Source organism: Rhinolophus sinicus, linkage group LG02, assembly GCF_036562045.2.
Source record: "Rhinolophus sinicus isolate RSC01 linkage group LG02, ASM3656204v1, whole genome shotgun sequence".
NCBI lineage: Eukaryota > Metazoa > Chordata > Mammalia > Chiroptera > Rhinolophidae > Rhinolophus > Rhinolophus sinicus.
The window spans coordinates 110,558,173-110,581,830 of record NC_133752.1 but is presented as its reverse complement, the minus strand read 5'-3'; the positions used below and the strand labels follow the sequence as shown (position 1 = coordinate 110,581,830).

Genomic DNA, 23,658 nt, shown 5'->3' with positions numbered 1-23,658 from the left:
GTTGTTTGGCCAACCATATTTTGGCTATTGTAAATAATGCTACGATGAACATAGAGATGCATATATCTTTTCAAATCAGTGTTGTTGTTTTCTTCGGATAAATACCCAGAAGTGGAATAGCTGGATCATTGGTAGTTCTATTTTTAATTTTTTTAGGAACTTCCATACTCTTTCCATACTGGCTGCACCAATTTACATTTCCATCATCGATGCACAAGTGTTCCCTTTTCTCCACATCTTCACCAACACTTGTTATTTCTTGTCTTTTTGATAATAGCCATTCTAACAAATGTGAGGTGATATCTCTTGTGGTTTTGATTTGTATTTCCCTATGATTAGTGATGTTTGCATGTGTCTGTTGGCTAACTGTATGTCTTCTTTGGAAAAATGCCTATTCAGATTTTCTGCTCATTTTTTAATTCGATTGTTTGAATTTTTTGTTATTGAGTTGTGTAAGTTCTTTATATTTGGGAGCTATTTACCCCTTACCAGATATATGATTTGCAAATATTTTCTCCCATTCAGCAGGTTGCCTTTTCATTTTTCTTTTTCTTTTTCTTTTTCTTTTTTATTTTATGGTTTCTTTGCTGCACAGAAGCTTTTTAGTTTGATGCAGTCCCACCTGTTTATTTTTGCTTTTGTTGCCTTTGCTTTTGGAATCAGACACCCCCCCCCAAAAAAAAAAAAATCATCAAAATGGATGTCAAGGGTCTTACTACCTATGTTTTCTTCTAGGAGTTTTATAGTTTCAGGTCTTACATTCAAGTCTTTAATCCAGTTTGAGTTAATTTTTATATATGATGTAACATAGTGGTCCAGTTTCATTCTTTAGCATGTAGCTGTTTTTCCAGCACCATTTATTGAAAGGCTATCCTTTCCCCATAGTATATTATTGCCTCCTTTCTCATAGATTGACCATATATGTGTGGGTTTATTTCTGGGCTCTCTATTCTGTTTCATTGATCTATGTGTCTGTTTTTATGCCAATATCATACTGTTTTGATTACTATACCTTTGTAATATACTTTAATATCAGAGACTGTGATGCCTCAAGCTTTATTCTTCTTAATATTGCCTTGGCTATTCAGGGTCTCTTCTGGTTCCATACAAATTTTAGGATTGTTTGTTCTATTTCTATGAAAAATATTTTTGGGGTTTTGATAAGGATTACATTGAATCTGTAAATTACCTAAACCATATTGCTTTAGGTAATATGGACATTTTAATAATATTAATTCTTCCCATCCATGAGCATGGAATATCTTTTCATTTATTTGTGTCTTCTTCAGTTTATTTCATTGATGTCTTTTAGTTTTCAGGGTACAGATCTTTCATCTCCTTGGCTAAATTTATTTCTAGGTATTTTATTCTTTTTGATGAAATTGTATTTTCTTCTTTCTTTTTTTTTTTTTAATTTAAGTTTACTGGGGTGACAGTTGTTAGTAAAGGTACAGAGAGGGTGGTAGATGATGCAATTGTAAATGGGATTGTTTTCTTCATTTCTCTTTTTGAGAAATTAAAAAATTAATACTTGTTAGTGTATAGAAATGCAGCAGATTTTTGTATGTTGATTTTGTACCTTCAACTTTACTGAATTTATTGATTAATTCTAAGTTTTTTTTGTTGGCACCTTTAGGGCTTTCTACATATAAAATCATGTTATCCTCAAATAGTGACAATTTTACTTCTTACTTTCCAATTTGGATGCCTTTTATTTTTCTTGGTAGGACTTCCAATACTATGTTGAATAAAAGTGGTGAGAGTAGGCATTTTTATCTGGTTACTGATCTTAGAGGAGAAACTTTTCAGCTTTTCACCATTGAATATAATGTTAGATGTGAGTTTGTTATATATGGCCTTTATTATTTTGAGGTTTGTTCCCTCTATACCTTTTTTGTTGAGAGTTTTTATCATAAATATATGTTGAATTTTTTCAAATGCTTTTTCTGCATCTATTGAGATGATTGTGTGATTTTTTACCCTTCATTTTGTTGAGGTAGTGTATCATATTGATTGATTTGCAGAGTTGAACCATTCTTGCAATCCTGGAATAAGTACCACATGACCGGGATGTCTGATCCTTTTAATGTGTTGTTTAACTTGGTTTGCTAATATTTTGTTGAGGATTTTTGCATCTATGCTCAACAGGGTTATTAACCTGTAATTTTCTTTTCTTTCTTTTCTTCTTCTCCTTCTCCTTCTCCTTCTTTTTGGTGTGTGTGTGTGTGTGTGTGTGTGTGTGTGTGTGTGTCCTTGTTTGGTTTTGGTATCAGAATAATGTTGGCCTTGTAAAATGAGTTTGGAAGTATTCCCTCCTCTTCAATGTTTTGCAAGTGTTTGAAAAGAATAGTTATTAAATCTTCTTTAAATGTTTGGTAGAATTCACCAGTGAAGTCATCTGATCCTGGACTTTTGTTTTTTTGGGAGGCTTTTTAATTATTAATTCAATCTTCTTACTAGTAGTAATCTATTCAGATACTCTATTTTTTCATGATTCAGTCTTGGAAGATTATGTTTCTAGGAATTTATTTATTTCTTCTAGGTTGTCCAATTTGTTGGCATATACTTGTTGATAGTAGTCTCTCGTGATCCTTTGTATTTCTGTGGTATCAGTTAACTTCTATTTCTGACTTTATTTGAGCCCTTTCTTTTTTCTTGGTGAGTCTAGCTAAACATTTGTCAGTTTGGTTTATTTTTTCAAAGAGCCACTTCTTAGTTTTGTTGATCTTTACTACTGTCTTTTTAGTCTCTATTTAATTTACTTCAGCTTTGATCTTTGTGATTTCCTTCCTTCTACTAACTTTAGATTCTTTTTGTTCTTCCTTTTCCAGTTTCTTGAGGTATAAAGTTAGATTGTTATTTGAGAGGTTTCTTATTTCTTGAAGTAGCCTGTATTGCTATAAGCTTCCATTTTAGAACTGCTTTTGCAGCATCCCATAGATTTTGGTATGTTGTATTGCCGTTTTTATTTGTCTCAAGGAAATTTTAAAATTTCTCCTTTGATTTCTTGACCTATTGGTTGTTCAGTAGCATGTTATTTAATCTCCACATATTTGTGTTTTCCAGTTTTCTTCTTATGATTGATATCTAGTTTCATACCATTGTAGTCTGAAGAGATAGTTGATATGATTTCAATCCTCTTAAGTTATTGAGACTTATTCTGTGGCCTAACATGTGATCTATCCTGGAAAATGTTTCATGTGCTTGAGGAGAATGTGTATTTTGCTGTTTTTGGATGGACTCTTCTGTAAATACCTATCAAGTTCATGTGATCTAATGCGTCATTTAAGGTCAATGTCTCTTTATTGATTTTTCTGTTTGGATGATTTATCCATTGATGTAAGTGGGGTATGAAACCCCTATTATTGTGTTGCTGTAAACTTTTCCCTTTAGGTATGTTAAGTTTTACTTTGTATATTTATGTGCTCCTATGTTGGTACATTAATATTTACAAATGTTGTATCCTCTTGTTGGATTGACACCTTTATCATTACATAATGATATATCTATCTATCTATATCTTTGTCTTTTATTACAGTCTTTGTTTTAAAGCCTATTTTGTCTGATATAAGTATAGCTGTCCCAGATTTCTTTTGGTTTCCATTTGTGTGGAACATCTTTTTCCATCTCTTCACTTTTAGTCTCTGTTTCTTACATCTGAAGTGAGTCTCTTATAGGCCACATATACATGGATCTTGGGTTTTGTTTCGTTTGTTGTTGTTTTTTAAATCCATTTAGCTACTCTGTGTCTTTTGATTGGGGGATTTAGTCCACTTATATTTGATGCAATTATTGATGGATATGTACTTGTTGCCATTTTGTAAAATTTTTTTTCTGGCTGTTTTGTAGCTCCTCTGTTCCTTTCTTCTCCAGCTCTCTTCTCTTGTTCTTTGATTACTTTCTTTTAGTGTTATACTTAAATTCCTTTCTTATCTTTTGTGTATCTACTATAGATTTTTGTTTTGTGACGAACGTGAGTCTCACATATAACAACAGCATATATATATATATATATATATATATATATATATATATATATATATGTAATCTATTTTAAGTTAGTAGCAACTTAAGTTTGAATGCATTCTAAAACTCTACATTTTTACTTTTTATTTGATTTTTTGATGTCACATTTTACATCTTTTTATTTTGTGTATCCTTTAACTGATTATTGTAGTTATAGTAATTTTTACTGCTTTTGTCTTTTAATCTTCATAGTAGCTTTATAAATGATTCATCATATGTATATGATGAATCATACATACATATATACATATATATATATATATATATATATATATATATATATATATATATTTACCTTTACCAGTGAGATTTACACTTTCATATGTTTTTCTGTTACTAAGTAATGCCCTTTATTTTCAGCAAAGAAGTTTTTTAACATTTATTATAAGGTCGGTTTAGTGTTAATAAACTCCTTTATCTTTTGCTTTTCTGGAAAAGTCTTTGTCCTGCAATCCTGAATGATAACTTTCCCAGGTAGAATATTCTTGGTTGGAAATTTTTTTTCCTTTCAGCATTTTGAATATATCACGCCACTCTCTTCTGGCTTGCAAAGTTTCTGCTAAAAATCTCCTGATAGTCTTATGGGGGTTCTCTTGTATATAACAAGTTGTTTTTCTCTTGCTGTTTTTAAGGTTTTTGTATTTAACTTTTGACACTTTAATTATAATGTGTCTTGGCATGGATTTGGCAGGGGGTGGGGGGGGTTTCATTTTATTTGGAACTTTCTGGGCTTCCTGGATCTGGATGTCTGTTTCCGTCTTCATATTAGGAATGTTTTCAGCTATTAGTACCTCAAATAGGTTTTCTACCACTTTGTCTCTCTTCTCCTTCTGGGACCCCTATAATGCAAGAGTTATTCTGCTTCATGCTGTCGCATAGGTCCCTTAAGCTATCTCCACTGTAAAAAATTTTCTTTTTTTTTTTTGCTGTATTAGTTTGGTGAGTTCCACTGCCCTGTCTTCTAGATCACTGATCCTTCTGCTTCATCTAGTCTTCTGTAGAACCATTCTATATACTTTTGAGTTCAGTTTTTGTTTCAGCTCTGTTACTTCTGCTTAGTATTTTCTTGTCTTTTCTATTTCTTTGTTGAAATTCTCACTGTGTTCATTCATTCTTCTCCCAAGTTCACTGTGCATCTTTATGACCATTACTTTAAACTCTTTATCAGATAAATTACTTATCTCTGTTTCGTTAAGTTTTTTTTTTCTTGAGGTTTTATCTTGTCCTTTCATTTAGAACTTATTCCCCCACTTCCTCATTTTTCATGACTCTCTGTGTTTGTTTCTGTGTATTAAGCAAAATAGTTACCTCTCCCAGTCTTGAAGGAGTGTCCTTGTATAGGAGATGAACCTTGTCTTTCACGGTTCTCTAGCTTTGGTTGTCTCTCAAACCATTTCAGTTGTTTAAGAAAGCTTATTTATTCTAGATAGGGCCCAGTTGTTGAGAGTATACCAAGATCTGCCATTAGTCCAAAGGACGGCATCTTAGTCAGCACCTATCTTCAGGCTGATTGAAATCCAGACCCTCAGACAGCAACTTTTAAGTATTTTAAAGTCTTATAGGACCACAATTGTAAGCCCTGTGGCCCACAGACCAGAAAATCTGGAGTTATTTCCCTGGGTGACAGTTACAAAAATTAGGGCTTCTGACCTCCCCTTTTTGGGAAGGTGCCAGAAAGCTGTAGCAAACCAAGGGAGAGCACAAAGCTGGTACCCACCAGCTTCTGTTCCCTGACAGCACACCCAAAACCTCTAAATACATGGCAAACCTGAAGTCTGCCCCTCAGGCTGAAGCTCCAGGACAAATAAATAGGCCTTTCTCACAGGAAGACTGAAGGTATGTTTTAGTCCTCTGTCTGTGTAGTGCCTTGTGGGTGCTAGCCTGACAAGAACAGTCTTTCCGATTGTTCCAATGCTGTGAGATCCAGGAATGCAAGCCGCCTGGCCACTAGAGCCGGGGAATCAAGGAGCATTCCTTTGCTGAGCCTTCCCCCAGCCAGCTGGTAGGTGCAGGCAGGCATCAAATATGAGCTTTCCATTCACTTACCTAACATTATTCTTCCTGCCCTGGTGATTTCCAGCTAACAGTGGGGGGTTTAAAGTAAGGTTGGCTTGACTTTTAACTCTAGCATTTACAACATGCATAATTTTGGACAATTAATTAATTTGTCTGTCTTACCTAAGCCTCAGTCCATTTATCTTTATCACAATAGTTAAAGAACTAAATGAAATGATATATGTAAGGAATTTAGCGCAGTACCCAGCATATGCTGAGTCCTCAAGAAATGGGAACTGATATCTTGTCTCCATTTTGCCATATTTATTTTTTTCTAATATGAGGATTTCTCTTATTTTTTCTCATCCCAACCTCTATTGCTATTACAAAAAAAATTAATTCAATATGAAGGTTGATATTTCAATTACTCGCATAGTTTTTAATTTATTAGGCAACAGAGTATCCACCATCTCTTTCCTAGGACAACAACCCTCCTTAATGTTCATCAAACCACTGTGGGATGCAGAAATTTATTAACATGGACAGGTTCAATTAAAAATAAATGAAAACGTCTAATGAACAAGGACATCTTACTAATAACATTGGAGAAAAACAAAAAACAAAACACCTTAAGACTGCCGGGTAGCGATCCAGGCAAGAGTTCTTCCCTCCTTAATAGGAAGACTCTCTTCCAGTAAGCAAATGCATCAGGCACCTGTGACCCTCAGTGTGACAAATTTACTCTTTAACCCAGGAGAGAACCACCTGCCTTTCTAGGTCTAGACCTATTTTCTTTTGAAAGTCATTAAGGCTGTGAAACCATTAAAAATGTCTGTTGCTCCATTAGTCAAATGAAGGCACAAAACATGATCTGTGAGGTTCATCTTGCCTCCAGTTTCTAACCAGTCTAAACTGGTCTGTGTAGATCAGAAGTTAGCATAGGTCAATCATCATAACATGATGGGGATGATGGTGGTGGTAGTCACAACCACACATGCTGCTAAGAGAATTCATTCCTAGACTCCAGTCGGGTATGACTTTGGAAGATGAATACCCATAGTTCACTGGTAAGTTAGAGTCAGAAGACATTCATCTGATCACCCTCCCTAGGAGGGGACTTCTTGCTCATAAAACTCCGAAGCCCTACAAATAGGGTAACTCCTCCTGATTGAATGGAATGGTTCTGGTAGCACATAGAAAGCCATGATAGTTTGCCAGCTACTCTAAGCACATTGTTCTGTCAGCCCTACATTGTTCCATTCACCACCACCCCCACATCCACTCTTTCCCCTTTTCCACTCTGCTCTCTAGTCAGAGGACTGACCACATGGACTACATCAAAAGGCTGACTTGCCCTCTGGCTTCTAGTTGGTTTCATTCAATGGAGAGCAGATCAGGGACTCAGCAGGAGGGAGGAGGGTGGGGTGAGAGTTTTTTGTCCCCGGATCCTTCCCTGCAGGTCACTTCGGGCTAGCATCATCACAGCTCCTGTCAAGATGGTCCTCTACGCATACTGCTCTCCTTCCCACTCCCAGTAACCATATGTTTCTCACTGGAACCTACTGTCCTGATATTTGTAACATGGTTTTATTTTTTCTATAAATAAATTTGAGTGCCTACTATGTGCAGATCATGTACAAGGGGATTTGAGTCTCCCTCTATTGTGGAATCACTGTGGGTTTCTGAGTAACGGGGTAATGGTGCAGAATAGGTGGGGGTGGTAGGGAACTGAAAGCAGAAAGCTCAATCGACCAATCCAGACTGGAGACATAAGGACAGCTGTGGCTAAAGTGGGAAGAACAGCCATGACAGATGCTATGAATGAAGAATTATCAGCATTTGGTGAAGAATGAGCAAGGGAGACTGACAAGTTTTGAGCCTCGTGGGGACAAGTTGTAGGGAGAAGGCTATGAGGTCAGGTTTATATTTCTTGAGTGGAAGAAGATAGTAGGACAATCCAGTAGAAATATCTAGTAGGCTTATGGAGATGCATGGCTTGAACTCAAAAGAGGAGGCAAAGAAAATATAATTGCAAATTTGGACTTACCCAATGGTGAATATTGAACCTTCAGGAGAGAGGAAAGTTAATGAGTTTCCTGAGAAAGGGTGTTTAGAGAGAGCTACAGCTGGGTCAAAGATGAACTGAGTAAAAGGGCAGAAAGAAGTTTCACCCCCTGACACACCTCACACGTCCATTCCTCTGGGAACGTTTTTCTTACTTTCCCAGGTTAAGGTAGTCTCACCCTCCTTTATGCTTCCACAGTTTTTCCTACAAAATTCTTAGGAACGTTATCACTTGCTTGTGCAATGAACTGTTTCCATGTCTGCCTCTCCATGTAGCTAAAAGTTCTTCATGAGTAGGGACTGCACCTTCTTTGTCTTTGTAATATTCCTCAGACTCAAAGAGGTCCAAGGGGAGGAAGGCAAGAAGGGAGGTGAAAAACTAATTATGGAGTCGGAAGAACTAAAATTGCCCACTGTCATGGAGACAGAGAGAAGAAAATTTCAAAAAGAAGGGAATAATTGATGGTGTCAAACAGGTGAAAGAGAGGACTGGCCACTGCAAAGGCATGGGTTGGGCAGACGGAGGCTGTAAGGAACCTTTGCGGATGCCAGCTTGGTAAGAGTGGTAACGGTACAGGACCCTTCAAGAAGGAAAGTTGATGTCCAGTTGCTCCTACCTGTAACATCGTGCAGTGGGCCGCTGTCGTCGAGTTCCTTCCATAACTCTGCTGGATAGCGTTTATTGTTGCTGGAAGGACTCAGGCCCCACCCCAGCTAGACCAAATCGGAATCCGCATTTTAACCAAATCCCAGGTGACCTATATGCACGTTCACTGTCCTAGGCTCCCACTGACAGCCTCGTCACACTCACAACAACAATGGCATTTACTAGGGGCCAGACATTGTTCTGAGCCTTGACATGAATTAACTTTAGTCCCCACACAAACTCTATGAAGTAGGTACCATCACCATTCTCACTTTAAGAGGAGGTCAAATAGTTTGTCCAAGTCACACGGCTGAAGTGGGGCAGCCAGGATTCAACCCAGGCATTTGGCTCCAGGAGTCTCTGTGCTTTAACCGCTGCACTGCACTGCCCTTCCTCCCCCATCTTCCACGGCAACTGGCAGGTACTTCTTAGGTGCTCAGTAGGCTCACAAGTGGGGGATGTGTAGCTGTCTGTGGTGACCTGGAGAAAGGCAAGCTTGTGCCTTAGAGGAAGAGCTTTGTACGGTCTGGGTATACCAGTATCTCTCCATTACAGAGGGAGGAGCTCCTCTGATAGACAGGGAGGAGTTAAAGAGAGGAGGTAGCTGAAGAGGAAAAGATTCATTCATTCTCGATTCCCCTCCTGGGAGTGGTTAGTCTTTCATCTACACTTTCTCAAAGTCAGGATCCCAGGTCCAAGGTGATGTGGTTCAGAGGCAGCATGGGGTTTAATGGACATGGTAAAGATGATGCTCTTGACCACCTGTTTTAATGGGAATTCCTTTCAGACAGCATGCAGTTCCGAGGTGAGGCTGCTGAGGAAGATTAGAATTGGCTCACCGTGTAGTGACTGTATCATTTGGTTTTAATTTGGTTAATATGGAAGGTGTAACTCCCATTGGTGGGGCCAGCCTCTCAGCCAATCATTGCTCAGCTAATCAGACCTCTGGATTAAGCCGTGTGTTTTTCTGGCTGCCGTTCTGTGAGGAGAGGACAACCAGCTTAAGTGAAGAAGTTGTTGCCCAAACTCCCTAGTCCTGGGCATGGGGTGTGTCCTCTTAATGACAGCCCTGCCTCGCTGCAGGGTCCTGAGTCAGCTACAAAACCATGAGTAACTCCATTGGAAAGCACTGACTGCATCAGGAATGGGGTCTGTCCCATTCTGGAAGAATTTTTTTCCAGGTTTGAGGTTAGCAGGACACTTCTTTCCATGAAGGCTTGCTGGTGGGCAACATCTTAGGTGGTGCACAACTCTCCAGTTAGATGGAGTCAACCGAGAGCTTGGTGGCAAAAGTGGCCCCCAAAACCCAGTAGAACAGTAGAGGACTCTTGGCCCAATTCCCTGCCTTTCTCTGCAGTGTAGGGTGAGGGTTATGTGTATTTCCAACATTCCACAAATAAGTAAGTTGTCAGCACAGCCTTTTTCATGTGCTTCTGAATTGTTTTCTCTAAAAGTGAAAGTGATTTCTGCTTCCTGACTTTGAACAGAAGCGGTAAAGTGGTTTCCCAAATCTCCTTCCAGTAGTTTCTTTTAAGAGGCAGAACAAAATCAAGGAAAAAGCCTGAGGCTGACAGTTGGGAGCCATGGGTCTTCAATGAGTCTACAAAGTCATCCAGGCAACTTTCCTCACCTGGAACTTTCAGGTGACTCTGCCTGGACCCGCGCCCCCCCCCCCGCCCCCCGCCCACTCACCTGGCCAGGTCCTCTTCATCTTCATTGTTCAGCACTCAGCTCAAGCACCCCTTGGTGAGGAAGCCTTCCTCCACGCTCTGTGCTAAAGGAGGATGCTTATGATGCCCTTTTCTGTTCTATTAAAGCTCTCAGTGGAGTTTGTAAGCATGTATGAATGGTATGATTATTTGATTAATGTTTGGTTTCCATTACAAACTCTATGAGGGCAAGGCCTGAGGGTCTTTTATTCACCACTGTATCCCCTACCCCCAGCACAGCAAGTGGCCCATAGAACATAGCTCAATAAACATCCATTGAAGGAATGAAAATTAAGGCATCAAGTTAGGTGACCCCAAAGTCGTCTTCCTTCTGACAAACTTTGATTCCATCTATGAGAAACTTGTACCTTCCACCACCACTTAATCCAAACTTCTCTTCTAGTTCCGTGATTCTCAGCACTGTTTCTTGACAGATTCTGTGATCGGGGTTCTTTGATCATTTTTATTGCTTTTCTAATGCTTGTCTGGAACCATGGTGTCTGAATAGTTAAGAACATACCTAGCCACCAACAAAAAAGCTGTAAGTCAATGTGGAATCTAAACAATGAAATCAAATTAACATTAGCAAAAATCTCCAATTTTGGTGTCTTCAATTACTTCTCCCTCTCCCCCTCCCATTTTATACCAGAATGACTTAAAATTTAAACTCAAAAGAGGGGACTATGGGAATAGAATTTACATGGAAAGAACAGAGCCTGTAAGTCTAGCTCTTGATCAGACAACACTTCTGCATACTATCTTTCAGCCTCACTAAGTTTTCATTCTCCCTTTTCTGAGGCTCTTACTCATAAAGTCATTTTCAAACTCCTTCCTGATATTACCCCTGGGGCCCAGAGCAGAACAAATCATCACCAAAAGCAGGGCATGGTGGGATGTTCTTTAATACAACAAGAGTGTGATGTGTCCTCAGCCATGCGTCCATCATAGAGGACTGTCTGTAACAGGCATCGAAGCACCAACTTGAATCAACCTGGGGAGGTACTCTAAACACTACCTTAAAGACAGATGACAGGTTTTGCTTTCCATAATCGATGGTTTCTCTTGATAGTTTAAGAAAAATCAGAATGATTTATACACACAGACCCTCAAAGTCTTTCCTAACATGGAATTTCCAAGTTGGACCCAGAAGGAATACATTTGCCCAGAGGGTCTTACAGCAGAGGGAGAAAAGGAAAAACCACATGTATTAGCTAAGCTCCATCTCTGCCCTTTTCCTAATCCCAGCATTTAATGATGCCATTTCCCAAAGCCCCATCTCCCTGGAAGGTCTGGCAGCCAGAAATCTTGGGAGTTTTCCACCCACCAAGAGGATATCACCTATCATGAACTGCAAATTAGCAGAGACTGGATTTCTAGATTATATATTAACCCCTGTGGAACCATATGTTCCAAATTTCCCAGTGTAGTTCTCCTGTCAAATATTCTATCCTATTGTCCCCATAAGTACTCATGTATTTGTCAGATCTTGTATCCTGAGTTCAGGCTAGGAAAATAGAACCATCATAGTTGTCGGCCTGTAATGATCTTGTGTCCACAGGGCATTTTATAGCAGTTGCTTCCCCGCGCTTACCTAGGGCCCATTGACTTCACCAACGTGCTCAGCCAGCCCTGAGGAAGGGCATAGCGATCACTCATCAGCCGTAAGCATGACCTGTCTGACATGTGGGTGGAAAAATGTCACTGTGTTTTCCCAATTAGAACTTGAGCTAGAGGAGCTGTTTCTGGGACAACTGTGAGCCGATTCCAAGAAGAAGCTATTAAGCATCGGAGCCTTGAAAGCCAAATTCTTATGATGGACAGGAGAGAAGGAATACTGGCCCCATGCCTTCACACACCAGCCTAGCTTCTGCCTTTCCAGGTTGGCTGGAGAGAAAGCATGCAGAAACCAGGAGCCTTCCCTGGAAATAGCCGTGGAAACATCCAGGCTCCCCTGGAAGCAGGGACTAGGTTCTTGCACCTTCCTGGCAGATGTGGTAAGCATTTGTTACTGCTTTATAGATGCAGATCATGGAGTCTGAGAGCCCTGGTCTATAGGGCGTGGGAAGGCACTCAGCACAGTGGTGAAGCCCACAGGCTCTGGAGCCAGGCCACCTGCCACCAGTTTCCAGCTGTGTAACTATGGACAGGCCATTGAACTTCTTTTCCCATCTGTAAAATATGGTTAACAATAGTATCTACTTCACAGGTTGTTGCCAGGACGAAATGGAATAGTCCAAGTAGTGCTGAGAGCCTCACGTGACCCACAGGAAGTCTTCCAAATAATGGGGGTGGAGGAGGCTTTGGTGTGCTAGGACAATCTTTTGCCCAGTGGCTGAATCCCCACTAAGGCATCTCCTCCAAGAGTTTATTTAGTTAATACTTGCATACCTCTGAAGATGGAGAGCCTACTACTCTTAAAGCATCCCACACCACCTTTACATGGGTCTGTTTCTTGGACAGTTTTTATTTGTGTTGGACCTAAATCTGTTCTGAATACTTCCTAGTTGGTCCTAGTTCCATCCCCTTGGTCATACAGAATTCATCTAACTCCTTTCCTCAAAATTGCAGTTTAAATCATGCAAAAATCTTTGATATTACTCTCCCTGGCTGTGCTTTTTCCCATTGTATGAGTCTTATCTTTTCCTAACAATACACCTAAGTTCCTTCTGAAGATCATTGAATGTTTCATATTCCTTCATCACGATGGTTTCTGTCTTCTGAAGGCAGCCTGTGCTTACAAATGTGATTTAGCTCCATGTTCATTGACTCACTATTATGTCCAGACACAAAGATGAGCTGCGGCTCCCAGAGCTCTTCGTTAGGCAGGGAATGGCATTCTAGGCAGGGGGAACAGCACATGCTAAGACAGGGGGCATGAAGTCACAGAAGTTCGGACAGTTTGGTGTATTGCTGGGATTAAGGTGTAAACTGGATCAGATGTGATCAAACTGTGACAGGAGGCAGGTGAGCTTTACCTGTAGGTAATAGGGAGTCAGCAGAGGACTTAAGTAGGGAAGTGACACGTTCTAATTGGTGCTTTAGTAGAGCATTCTAACTTCAGCATGAAGATTGGGCAAAACTGAACATAGGGAGACCAGTTAACTAAATGACAAACACTAAGGGGATGGAAAGGAGAAAAATTAGTCATGGATCAAAATATCCAAAATATATACCAAAAGGCTAACAGTGGTTATGTCTGGGTGGTGGGATAATGGGTGATTTCTTTCTCTCTTTTATTTCCCTATGCGGGGACAGAACCCCAAAAAGCAGTTTCCAGGCTCTCGGCCTCACATAGACAGGTGCTGGCTCAGGTAGTAAATGGCCATCAACTGTGATTGCATGGCCATCAGCTGTGGCTAGTTGGCCATCAGCTGTAACCAGTGAGCCATTGGCCACTAATATAACTGCTGTGGCTATGCTAGCAGAAAGAGAAAAGAATGGGGGCTAGCAAGAAGATGGTGGCTGGGCTAGCAAGAGCGGATTGCAGAGAGGCGGATGCCGCCAGCGAGAATATAGTAGTATGACTCCCCCATCTATGGCTCCGTGGGTGTTCCTTTTTAGCCTCACCATGTCCTGCGTTCTCTTGTGGGGAGCGGGACCAGAGACCCCCAAGGCCGCCCTGCACGACAAATGGCGCAGCGAGCAGGGTCCCCCGCACGACACCCTATGTTTTCCAATTTCTCTATAAGTATTTTCCATTTTTTCTGTATTTAGCATGTGTTATTTATATAGTACAAATAACTTACACTTGTCGAAAATACTGCAGAATCGAACTGGCAGGACTTGATCACTGGCTGGGGAGAGGAGTCTGAGGCATCAGTCTTCCAGCCTGGGTGCTCAGGTGGGTGGTGTGGCCACCCACGGAGACCAGGACAGGGGAACAGAGCATTGCTTAGGGATTCTGTGGCATCCCTGATGGCTGAAAAGAAACCTCCAGGCTGCTTTGACTTCCCTTTGGCCGCTTTGCCTCCTGGGTCTGCAGGCCTCTGAGACTCCCCGGCCGCGCACATCCCTGCCTGGCAGCAGACTCATGGCAGCACAGGCCTCCAGAGTTCCAGCATCATGGCACATTGGCTTAGATTGTGTGTCACTCCTTCAATAAGCACTTACTGAGTGCCGGTTGTGTGCTCAGCACCAAGCTAAGCCTGTGCCATAAAATGATGAAAAGAGCAGACAGTTCCTGTCTTCACAAAACTCAGCCCAATGTGAGAGACAGATGAAAATGTTTAAAAAACACTTAATGAACATATAATTGGATTCAAACTGAGACTAATGCTCCAAATGAAAGGAAATGGTTCTAAGAAGACATGTAAGAAAGGGAACTTCTCTGGTCTGGGAGCTTGGGAAAGGATCCCCAGGATGAGAGACACTTAGGCAGAGAGCCAAAGGGTAAATAGGAGGGAATTATGGAAACCCGTTCCAGCTGAGGGAATAGCATTTTTGGTGGCGGCTGGTAAGCAGAAGTAAGGCATATGTGAGTCTAAAACAAAAGATGTTTGATCAGGAGTCCAGAGTGAGGGACAGGGGATGGAAGTGGGTGGAAAGGTGGGCAGGCAGACCCTACAGGGCATTATAGGCATGGTAAGTTTCTGCTCTTCGTCCTCAGAGCAGACCCTCGCAGTGCACAAAGGAGGGTTTCCCATCCTGTATCTCCCACCATTTTCTTTCCACCCGAAGCCCTGGCACGGAAGGCCTGCCCGCAGAGTCCCCTTGTGGCCCACTGTGGGGACAGAGCCAGGAGTGCAGTTTCCAGGCTCTCAGCCTCACGTGGAAAGGTGCTGGCTCGGGTGGTAAATGGCCATCAACTGTGATTGGATGGCCATCAGCTGTGGCTAGTTGGCCGTCAGCTGTAACCAGTGAGCCATTGGCCACTAATATAACTGCCGTGGCTACGCTAGCAGAAAATGGGGGCTAGCAAGGAGATGGTGGCTGAGCTAGCAAGTGGCAGAGTGTGGATTGCGGATCGTGTGGCTCCTGTTTCCTGTGTCTCTAACCCAGCCGCCAGCGAGACTATAGTCTCATTATGACTCCCCTATCTATGACTCCGTGGGTGTTCCTTTTTGGCCTCACCATATCCTGCGTTCCTATGTGGGGAGCGGGACCAGAGACCCTGCATGACACCTTGCATGACACCCGTGTAGCCCGGATTTGGGAATTTCCCAACCCCTTCTGTGAGCAGCACTTAGAGCACTCCCCTCCAGCAGACACCTCTGAAAGTTGCTTTGCAGTTCAGTTTTCAACTTTCTCATGGCTTCACACACTTTAACACTTCTGTGTGTGCAACTCATTAATTAGTGGGATCATTTGGATCTGAAAACATCTTGTTCTAATGGGAGGCTGCAAAGCACTCTCATTAATTCACAGGTAAAATTATTCCAACTTTTCTCTGCTTTTATTTATTTATATTTTTCTCTTGCCAGCTTGGCTTAATAGTTGGGGAGAATTCTTCTAATTAGCCTTGTGAAAACCACTCTACCAGGTCACAAAGTGCCAGTGACTGCTCTGGGCTCAGGGGTCTGGGGAGTGACCCATCCTTTGTTTACCCAAAACAGAGGGCAGTGGGTGAATACAAAGGTGAGGCTCCCCATATGCAGAGAAGTGGAAGGGTATCTGTGGTGGGTGGATTGGTCAGAGAAGCGGAAAGATGTCTGTGGTGGGTGGGTATATCAGGTAACGACACTGAAGTGCCCTTTGTGGTAATTCAGAGGGGAGTGTCCTATCATATGGGTGTCAAAGGTGGCCCACAAGAAGGTTTTCTGCACAATAGGCCTAGATATAAGGAACAGCCTGCCCTTCCTCATATCTCTCCTAGGATGTGAAGACTTGGTACTGTCACTGTTTACAGAAAGCTTTCTTGGGATAGGGGTAATCTGGGGGACACATGCTGATGACCACCTCTCCGCCATTTGCAAATAAAAACTTGCAACATCCCCTTTAAATGAGGAGCATTCTTGGTGTGTTATTGTTGAGTTTATAAATAAGCGGGTCCTACAATGGCCCCAAAGTTCCTACAGACCTTTGGGGTACACTGATAAGAAGTCTGTGCTAAATGGGGTTTTTCATTTACTCTTTTTTTTTTTCTGAAAGGATCTGGGTACTTTAACTGTTTTATTGTGGTAATATATACGTATTAAAATTTACCATTGTGACCATTTTTAAGTGTACAGTTCAGTGGCACTAAGTACATTCACAGTACAACCATCACCACCATCCATCTCTAGAACTTTCTCATCTTCCCAAACTGAAATTCCATACCCTTCAATGGAGTTTTTGAATGGAAGGCTATAATGTTCTGAGGGAAAGTGGCCTGGTCAGAAATGTTTAGGAAGAGAGATCCATTCCTGTAATCCAGAGAAGGGCCCACTGTGAGGTGGGGCCCCTCGTGGAGGTCTCACCATCCAGATGTCTCCTGGGGGTGTAAGTCAGTTTCAGTAAAGGAAGTCCCACCCTCCCTGATGCTGCGCAACCAGGCTGATGTGTTTTATAGCGGATGGATCAGCCATAGGCTCTTAGAGTGACCAATAAATCCTTGCATGGCTATCTCTAGTCTAAATGAACCCGCTCTGTAATAAGACGCTGCTCTAGGAGAAAAAGAGGCTAGGTTGTCTCTAAGATGGGATATTAGAAAATTAGATGGTTCTGAATGAAACAACGTGTTCCTCCCTTTGGAAGTATGGCCTCTGCCAGTCCTTTCTTTGGATGTACCTCCAAGAAGGATTTGGAGCCAGGCCAACCCAGATTTAGATTCCCGTGCTGTCACTCAGTTTCTTCATCTAAAACACGGGGCTCATGATACATTACTGGTAGAGTTGATAAGAAATTGCATGAGATTGTGTCAGTACTGCATCCAAAACATCATGTGGTTCAATAAATGGAAGCGGGTGTTCTCACTGTTGTTACTGTGACTTGTCCTTGTAGGTCTCCAGGTGGTTCTGAATTCCATCATCAAGGCCATGGTCCCCCTGCTGCACATCGCCCTCCTTGTGCTGTTTGTCATCATCATCTACGCTATCATCGGCCTGGAGCTGTTCATGGGCAAGATGCACAAGACCTGCTACAACCAGGACGGCATCGCAGGTAATGAAAGATGCTGAGTGGCCAGTTCTCGCGAGGCTTCACCGTCTCGTCATGACTTTCCCTTCAGCCGGGTCACTGCTGCCACGTGACCAGCGGTGCCAGGGTCGCCCCCCTCCATTCTAGTGCTCACGCTTCCATATCATGGTTAAATGAGAGGCAGAGACTGGCATTCTTTTTCTCTTGGCAGTTTTAAAATAGCTAAATGCAGGCTTTGTCCAGCACTACAAAACACTGTTTAAATGAGCCGTGCTGTTAGAGAAACCTCCCTTACCTGGAATATTTTAATTTAAGAATCGGAACTTAAGTGGTGACTGTGTAGCTCTCCACTCCATCAGTCCCTCAGTGTTGCTTACCGTTCAGAACCCTTTAAGGAAGGCGGCTTTGCCCGTCGCCAGCAGATTCTCCCATCATGACTCCGGGTTCCTTTCAGCCTTGGCAGCTGGCTCCCCTTAAGGTTTTCTGCTTCTCCTTTCATAGGCAGAACCCCTGGCCCTGTCTCAGGGTGGGAAGAGGATGGCGGGTGTGGAATTGCCTCCTTGCCAGCAATGAGACATTTTTCCCTCAAGGATAAGCTTTCGCTCTACCCCATGACTTCGCAGTCCTTTCCCTTTTGAGACTTCTTTCTCCATGTTCCTTCCATAAATCAATGTATTTAACAAGCGACACTGGCTCATTAAGCTCTTCCTTGAGGAAGTCTAGAATTTTGGCTTGTGGAATATGCTGCAAACTGCTGTCTTAAGTTACTAAAATCTCAGCTTGACCTTTAAAAAAACATTTAAACAGAAACTGACAAGACTTTTAGACAGACAAATAAAGTAGTTTAACATAAAACCTTGTTGAAAAAAATACTTCCCCCTCCCCCCCCAAAGGGTTAGCAATGCTAAACTTATGTGATTTTTCTTTTCTTCAAACATCTTAGTTTTGGGCATCTTGGTGGAGAAAGAGGAATATGTCTGAAGCATTAAGAGATACCTCATTTCTCTCCATCTACTGCTTCTCATTTCCTTTCAGCCCAGAATTAAATTCCATATCATGGTTAAATGAGAGGCAGAGACTGACCCCTCTTGCTTTTGGGGCCCAGGAGGGACAGCGTCTATACAACAAGGAGTGCGACAGGTTATTCATAGTCAGAAACCAAAGCAGATTACCCAATGTGGATGATCTCATTTGACTGGATATGTTGGTTGTTTGCAAGATTCTAGGTCACTGCCACCTGGCCACGTTCCCTAAGCAAACAAACAAAAAACTATAAACCTATAATCACAGACACACAATTGTTTTTACTTTTTTGATGGAGAGTCTGTTTAAGATGAGACCCTTTTTTCACTCTAGAGAGAATTTCCAAATTACTTGGGTCATAATTGTATAAAATAAACTATCATGTTGAAAAAAAATAGAAGCTGTTTAATACTGGAACAAACAGGGCTTGCCTTTAGCTAAAATTCTGAGGTTCTAGCCCTGCTTAAAGAAATACCAAATAATTCAATGAATAATATTTTCCCTTTGAGTTCAAATCGTTCTTTATGTTCAGTTCGATCTGTAGCTAGCCCCAAACCAATACATTTATATTAATTGTGTGGCTTTGTTAGAGCTCATTCTAAGTCTTGCTTAAGAGCTGGTCGTAGTATGTCTGAAGTTTATGCACTTGTATTGAAGTGATCGATGATCCGTTTGACCCAAACTCCTCAGGCAGTCACCGGTATGCCAAGTCTCAATGACCCCTATCAATTCAACAGTGGGTGATGGTGTAGCTCTCACCAGTAGCATGCCAAACGCAGGAAAGTGAAATGATGAAATCCTGCCAGAGGACCAAAGATGGCAGCCCTGCCCTGCGACCCAGTGTCTGTGCCGAACTTAGCTAAGGAGCGCTGTTCCCAAAACACACAGGGCTTCTATCACCCTGCTGGGAAAATAGCAAAAGTGGGCTTTCTAGGGGATCCTCTAAGAGCCTATGCTAGCAAGCAGCCTGAACATTGGTTGAACGTTGGCTGGGCTTTGTTGGGGCCTTCAGTGGCCTCACATGGCAAGAAAATGGTGAGCGTGGTCGACAAGGGAGATTCAGGGCAGGACACTGTCCGGTGACAGTCCGGTGAAACAACCTCCTCAGGCGAAAAGTAGCCTCCCTGCTTCTAGGATAAAGATGAGAACTGGCCTTGCCAATTGCACTGGCCAATTTGGGACCATATTGTTGTCCATCCTTGACAGCAAACAGGACTAGGAAATGTACCTGGTCAGGTGAACCATTACTCAGAAGACGCATCAGATTATTAATGTGGTGAGGTTTACTTTCACCCCACAAGTTCAGAAGGAAAGGTGGCTCCTGTTGTGGAAATGACCATCAGCCCTGGGAGGCAGGCCATCAGAGGACAGACACCAAGAGAAGGGTTCCAGAGAGGGAAGACCTGCCAGCTCCCCCGGAAAGGTGACCTCGTTCTCTGTGTGGAGCCAGACTCCCTGCTGCTAAGGGGACCAAGAAGACTTGGCTGCCGGAGGCTTTCCTCTCAACCCTGCAGTCAGGAGCTCAGTGACCTCCTCCTTACCGAACCTGCTATGTGGTGACAATCCAGGGACCCACTCCAGTGCTCCTGACAGAACACGAGACAGCTGTCATCGGGGCCTCTTCCACCCACACAGTGACTAACAGTGATGAGGAGGAAGAAATGAACGGGAATCTGGACATGCTCAGAGCAGCCACAGAATAGAGACCAAAACCCTGCAGCCTTTGAAACCAATCCCCATGTGTTTGGGAGACTTTTGTACCATCTTTGGAATGGGTGATTTTTTTTTTTTAATTTCAGACTTTGGATTGAGTTACCATATTTTCCTGCAGATTTAGATTATACAAAATTGCTCATGAGCCCTTGTTAGACTTTTAAAATGGAATTCACATCAAATTCTTCTTTTTACTCTTTGAGATTATTTTTCAGACTGAATTTCATGTGCTTGTAGATTATAGAATACATTGGAGTTTAAGCCATGTTTCCTATAAAATCTATAAAGAACACCGTGGAGCTGGTCAGGTGAACCATTACTCTGCCTCTAGGCTGCCCTTCCAGTCCCCGGGAGAGGTGGTCTCAGAAGAGGTAGTATTTCCCCAACCCCCGAGGCATCTGGAAGGCACCTGCCTTGTTCCTCCCCAGACACGTCACCATATGTGGTAGCTTTTGTTTGTGGTCACCCCATCTGTTGGATGGTACTCTGAGCCAGATCTCCCTGAAGAGCTCTCCCAAGCACAGTAATTACCCTTGAGACTGGCGAAGAACGTGTTGGCTAAAACCTGGGAACGAAATCACTTTTATTCTGTTCACTCCTTAAAGTTGGGTCCTAAAACAGTAATTGATTTTGTCCTTGGTATTTCTCCCTGGAACCCCTAACTGGCACTCTTCCTAGGATCTCATGTTCTTGTAGGTATTGCCTGCGTTGCTAAAACCTCTCCTAACCTCGCCTCCACTGTTGAACCACAAACTTAATTTGGACTTTCCAGAATGACTCTACCCCTCTTCACTTCTGTTTTAAAACATAGGGCCCCCGTTGCCTTATTGCTTCCTCCCACCTCGTGTTCCCACATCCCCACCCCCGGGGACTTCATGACTCTGCAGAGGAAAAGCAACAAATTTTTATATTAGAGCTAATTTCCCCCTCACCCTCCAGTGCATGTCACAGGGCCTGCTGATGTGTGTGTGTTCACATTTTTCAAGTGTTCCCTTTAGTGCTTTTTATAGATACCTATTTTTACCAGATCATCACTACTTCTTAATTCTTCTCAAATCTTTTTTTATTGTTGTTCAAGACAGATTTAAAATAGCAGAGTGGCCCTTGAGTCTTTAGATAATCTTTCTGAATCTCATCCCTTTCTCTTTTATTAATGAGATCACTTTCCCTTGATGCCATTTTCTTTTCAACGTATATTTGTAAAACCCCAAAATATATCTTTCTTCCTTGAGGACACTGAGAACTCACTTTGGCAACCTTCACTTTTTCCTTATTTCTGCCTGTTTCAGGAATTGAGAATGCAGGGAAAGCTGTTAAGTTAGCAGTCACAATGCAGACATCAATACATCAAAAGCATCTTTATTACACTGTGAGAAAGTGAAACAGGAGAAAAAGAAATACAAGTTTTCCCTCTATTTTTTTCACCTTCTCTTTTGTCCCATCCTTCATGTTATTCCAACACTTTTATCGCAGTGTCTGAACACATCACTCTAGAAAGCCATCACTAGAATGGGTGAGAACCCAACAGAAATTATGATGTATTTGGTTCTTGGCTTTCCAGTTTCTCAGCTCCCAATTTTTTAGGTACTTATTATCCACTTTTTGAAAAATTATTTAGGTTTGGGATTCATTTTTTACTTTCCCTTTTTTTATAGCCTCCTATTGTTTAAGCTCACATCCAACTCTCCAAAGATTTCAAAAGTCACAAAAAATTGGCTAGAGTTCAGCACATGAATGGAGCACCCCCAGGAGCAGCCTCGGGAAGCGGTGTGGACACTGCCCTTCCCTCACACAGCTCAGGGGCCAGTGATACAGACCTTTGCACCTTGGTCATCACACACAGACCCACATCCAGCCTGAAGCACCAGGCCAAGAATAAGCCAGGAAGCAGCACTGTTCACAGTAGCCCAAACCTAGAAACAATCCAAATGTCCATCAGCTCGTAAATGGATCAACAATGAAATGTACTGAGCAGCAGTGAAAAGGAACAGCTACACTGATATGTGCAACAACGAGGATGAACCTCAAAAATATTATGCAAAGGGAAAGAAGATGGACACAAAAATCCACATCTTGTATGATCCCATGTATTTGAAATTTCTAGAAAGACCAGGCTGTAAAGACAGAATGCAGGTCCACTTGAAGGGACTGGGGCAGGAGCAGAGACTGACTGCAAATAGGACACGGGAATTTTCAAGGGTGAGGAAGTGTTTTAAAGTGGGTTGTGGCGATAGCTGCACAGCTATACAAATTTACTAAAAATCATGTAGCTGTACATTTATATTCATGGATTGTAATACGTGTAAATTATATTTCAATAAAGCTGAGAGAGAGAGAGAGACAGAGAGAGAAGAGGAATAAACCTGAGAAGACACAATCCAGCGTATATATTTCAGCCATATTGCTCAACTCCATTCTCCTAAGAATTAGCTCTTAGTTAAGGATTAATATTTTTTTCCTGTCTTCCTCTTGGAAGTGAAGTTTCAAATTTGAAGCCACAAACTGAGAAACAGCCAACCAACCGTTTTCAGTACAGAAGTACTAGACACACACGGCTGTTTTAATACATATGAAACAAGAAAATATCCTGGGTGATGTGTTATCTCTAAATGAAGAACTACAAGCAAATTCTCTCTCTGGGCCATATTTTTACTGTTACTGGAGGCAGTCATTTGTCTGTTAAAACTGAGGTCTATCCTGTCTGTTGCTCTTACTTCCTATAAGCAGGAGACAACGTCCTTAATTTCACAAACTTCCACGAATTCCACCTTATTACCTTCCACAGCTGGAGCCAAGACTTTCTCAGAATTTTACCATAATAGAAATTCTTAGATCAGTCGAGTCTTATTTCAATTTACTAATGATCTCCACACCAAAAATGTAAACCTCATCTTAACTCATTAGTTTTTTAGTAGCTATTCCCAGCATGTGGAATTAACCCAAGCACTGTCTGTAGCCACAGCAGATATGTTATACTGCTTCCTGAAAAAGCCTTGTCCATACCTATCAAGTATTGTCCCTGTCACCCCTGCCACTCTGTCTTGAGCAGACTTCTGAAAGGTAGCAATGCTGGAGAGGAAAGGGCAGTACTGCAGGCTTCCTTGCAATCCGCAGGAAATCCAGAACTGCCTGTGTTCAGGGGTTGTAGGACTGCTGTGCTTGATACTTCTCTCCTATAGTCAGAATTTATTGTATCCTTCATCTATATAAGGCTTCCACTACAAAGTGACTTGCATCTCTGGTAATACATCATATAATATGTTATATAGCCTCATATAGTCAGAAAGTGCTACTGGAAGGGACCTGTTGGCTAATTATGTGAGTCTTCCAATCAATATTGCCCTCACTCCAAACTCTCATATTCTAATGAAAGTGTCTATAGATGCTTTACCACCAAAAAGAAAAAGAAAGAAAATGTGGGCTTCCTAT

At 41.9% G+C, this 23,658-nt stretch overlaps 1 protein-coding gene across 39 annotated transcripts in view; it reads left to right on the top strand.

The window, feature by feature from the left end:
- The window catches only part of CACNA1C (calcium voltage-gated channel subunit alpha1 C), a 727,463-nt gene that overhangs the window by 514,698 nt on the left and 189,107 nt on the right, over nt 1-23,658 (top strand). For all 39 annotated transcript variants that reach the window (XM_074325148.1, XM_074325146.1, XM_019757254.2 and 36 more), the window contains one exon: nt 17,359-17,517. In XM_074325148.1, coding sequence (XP_074181249.1) covers nt 17,359-17,517 — 159 coding nt within the window. The remainder of the gene's footprint in view (nt 1-17,358; nt 17,518-23,658) is intronic.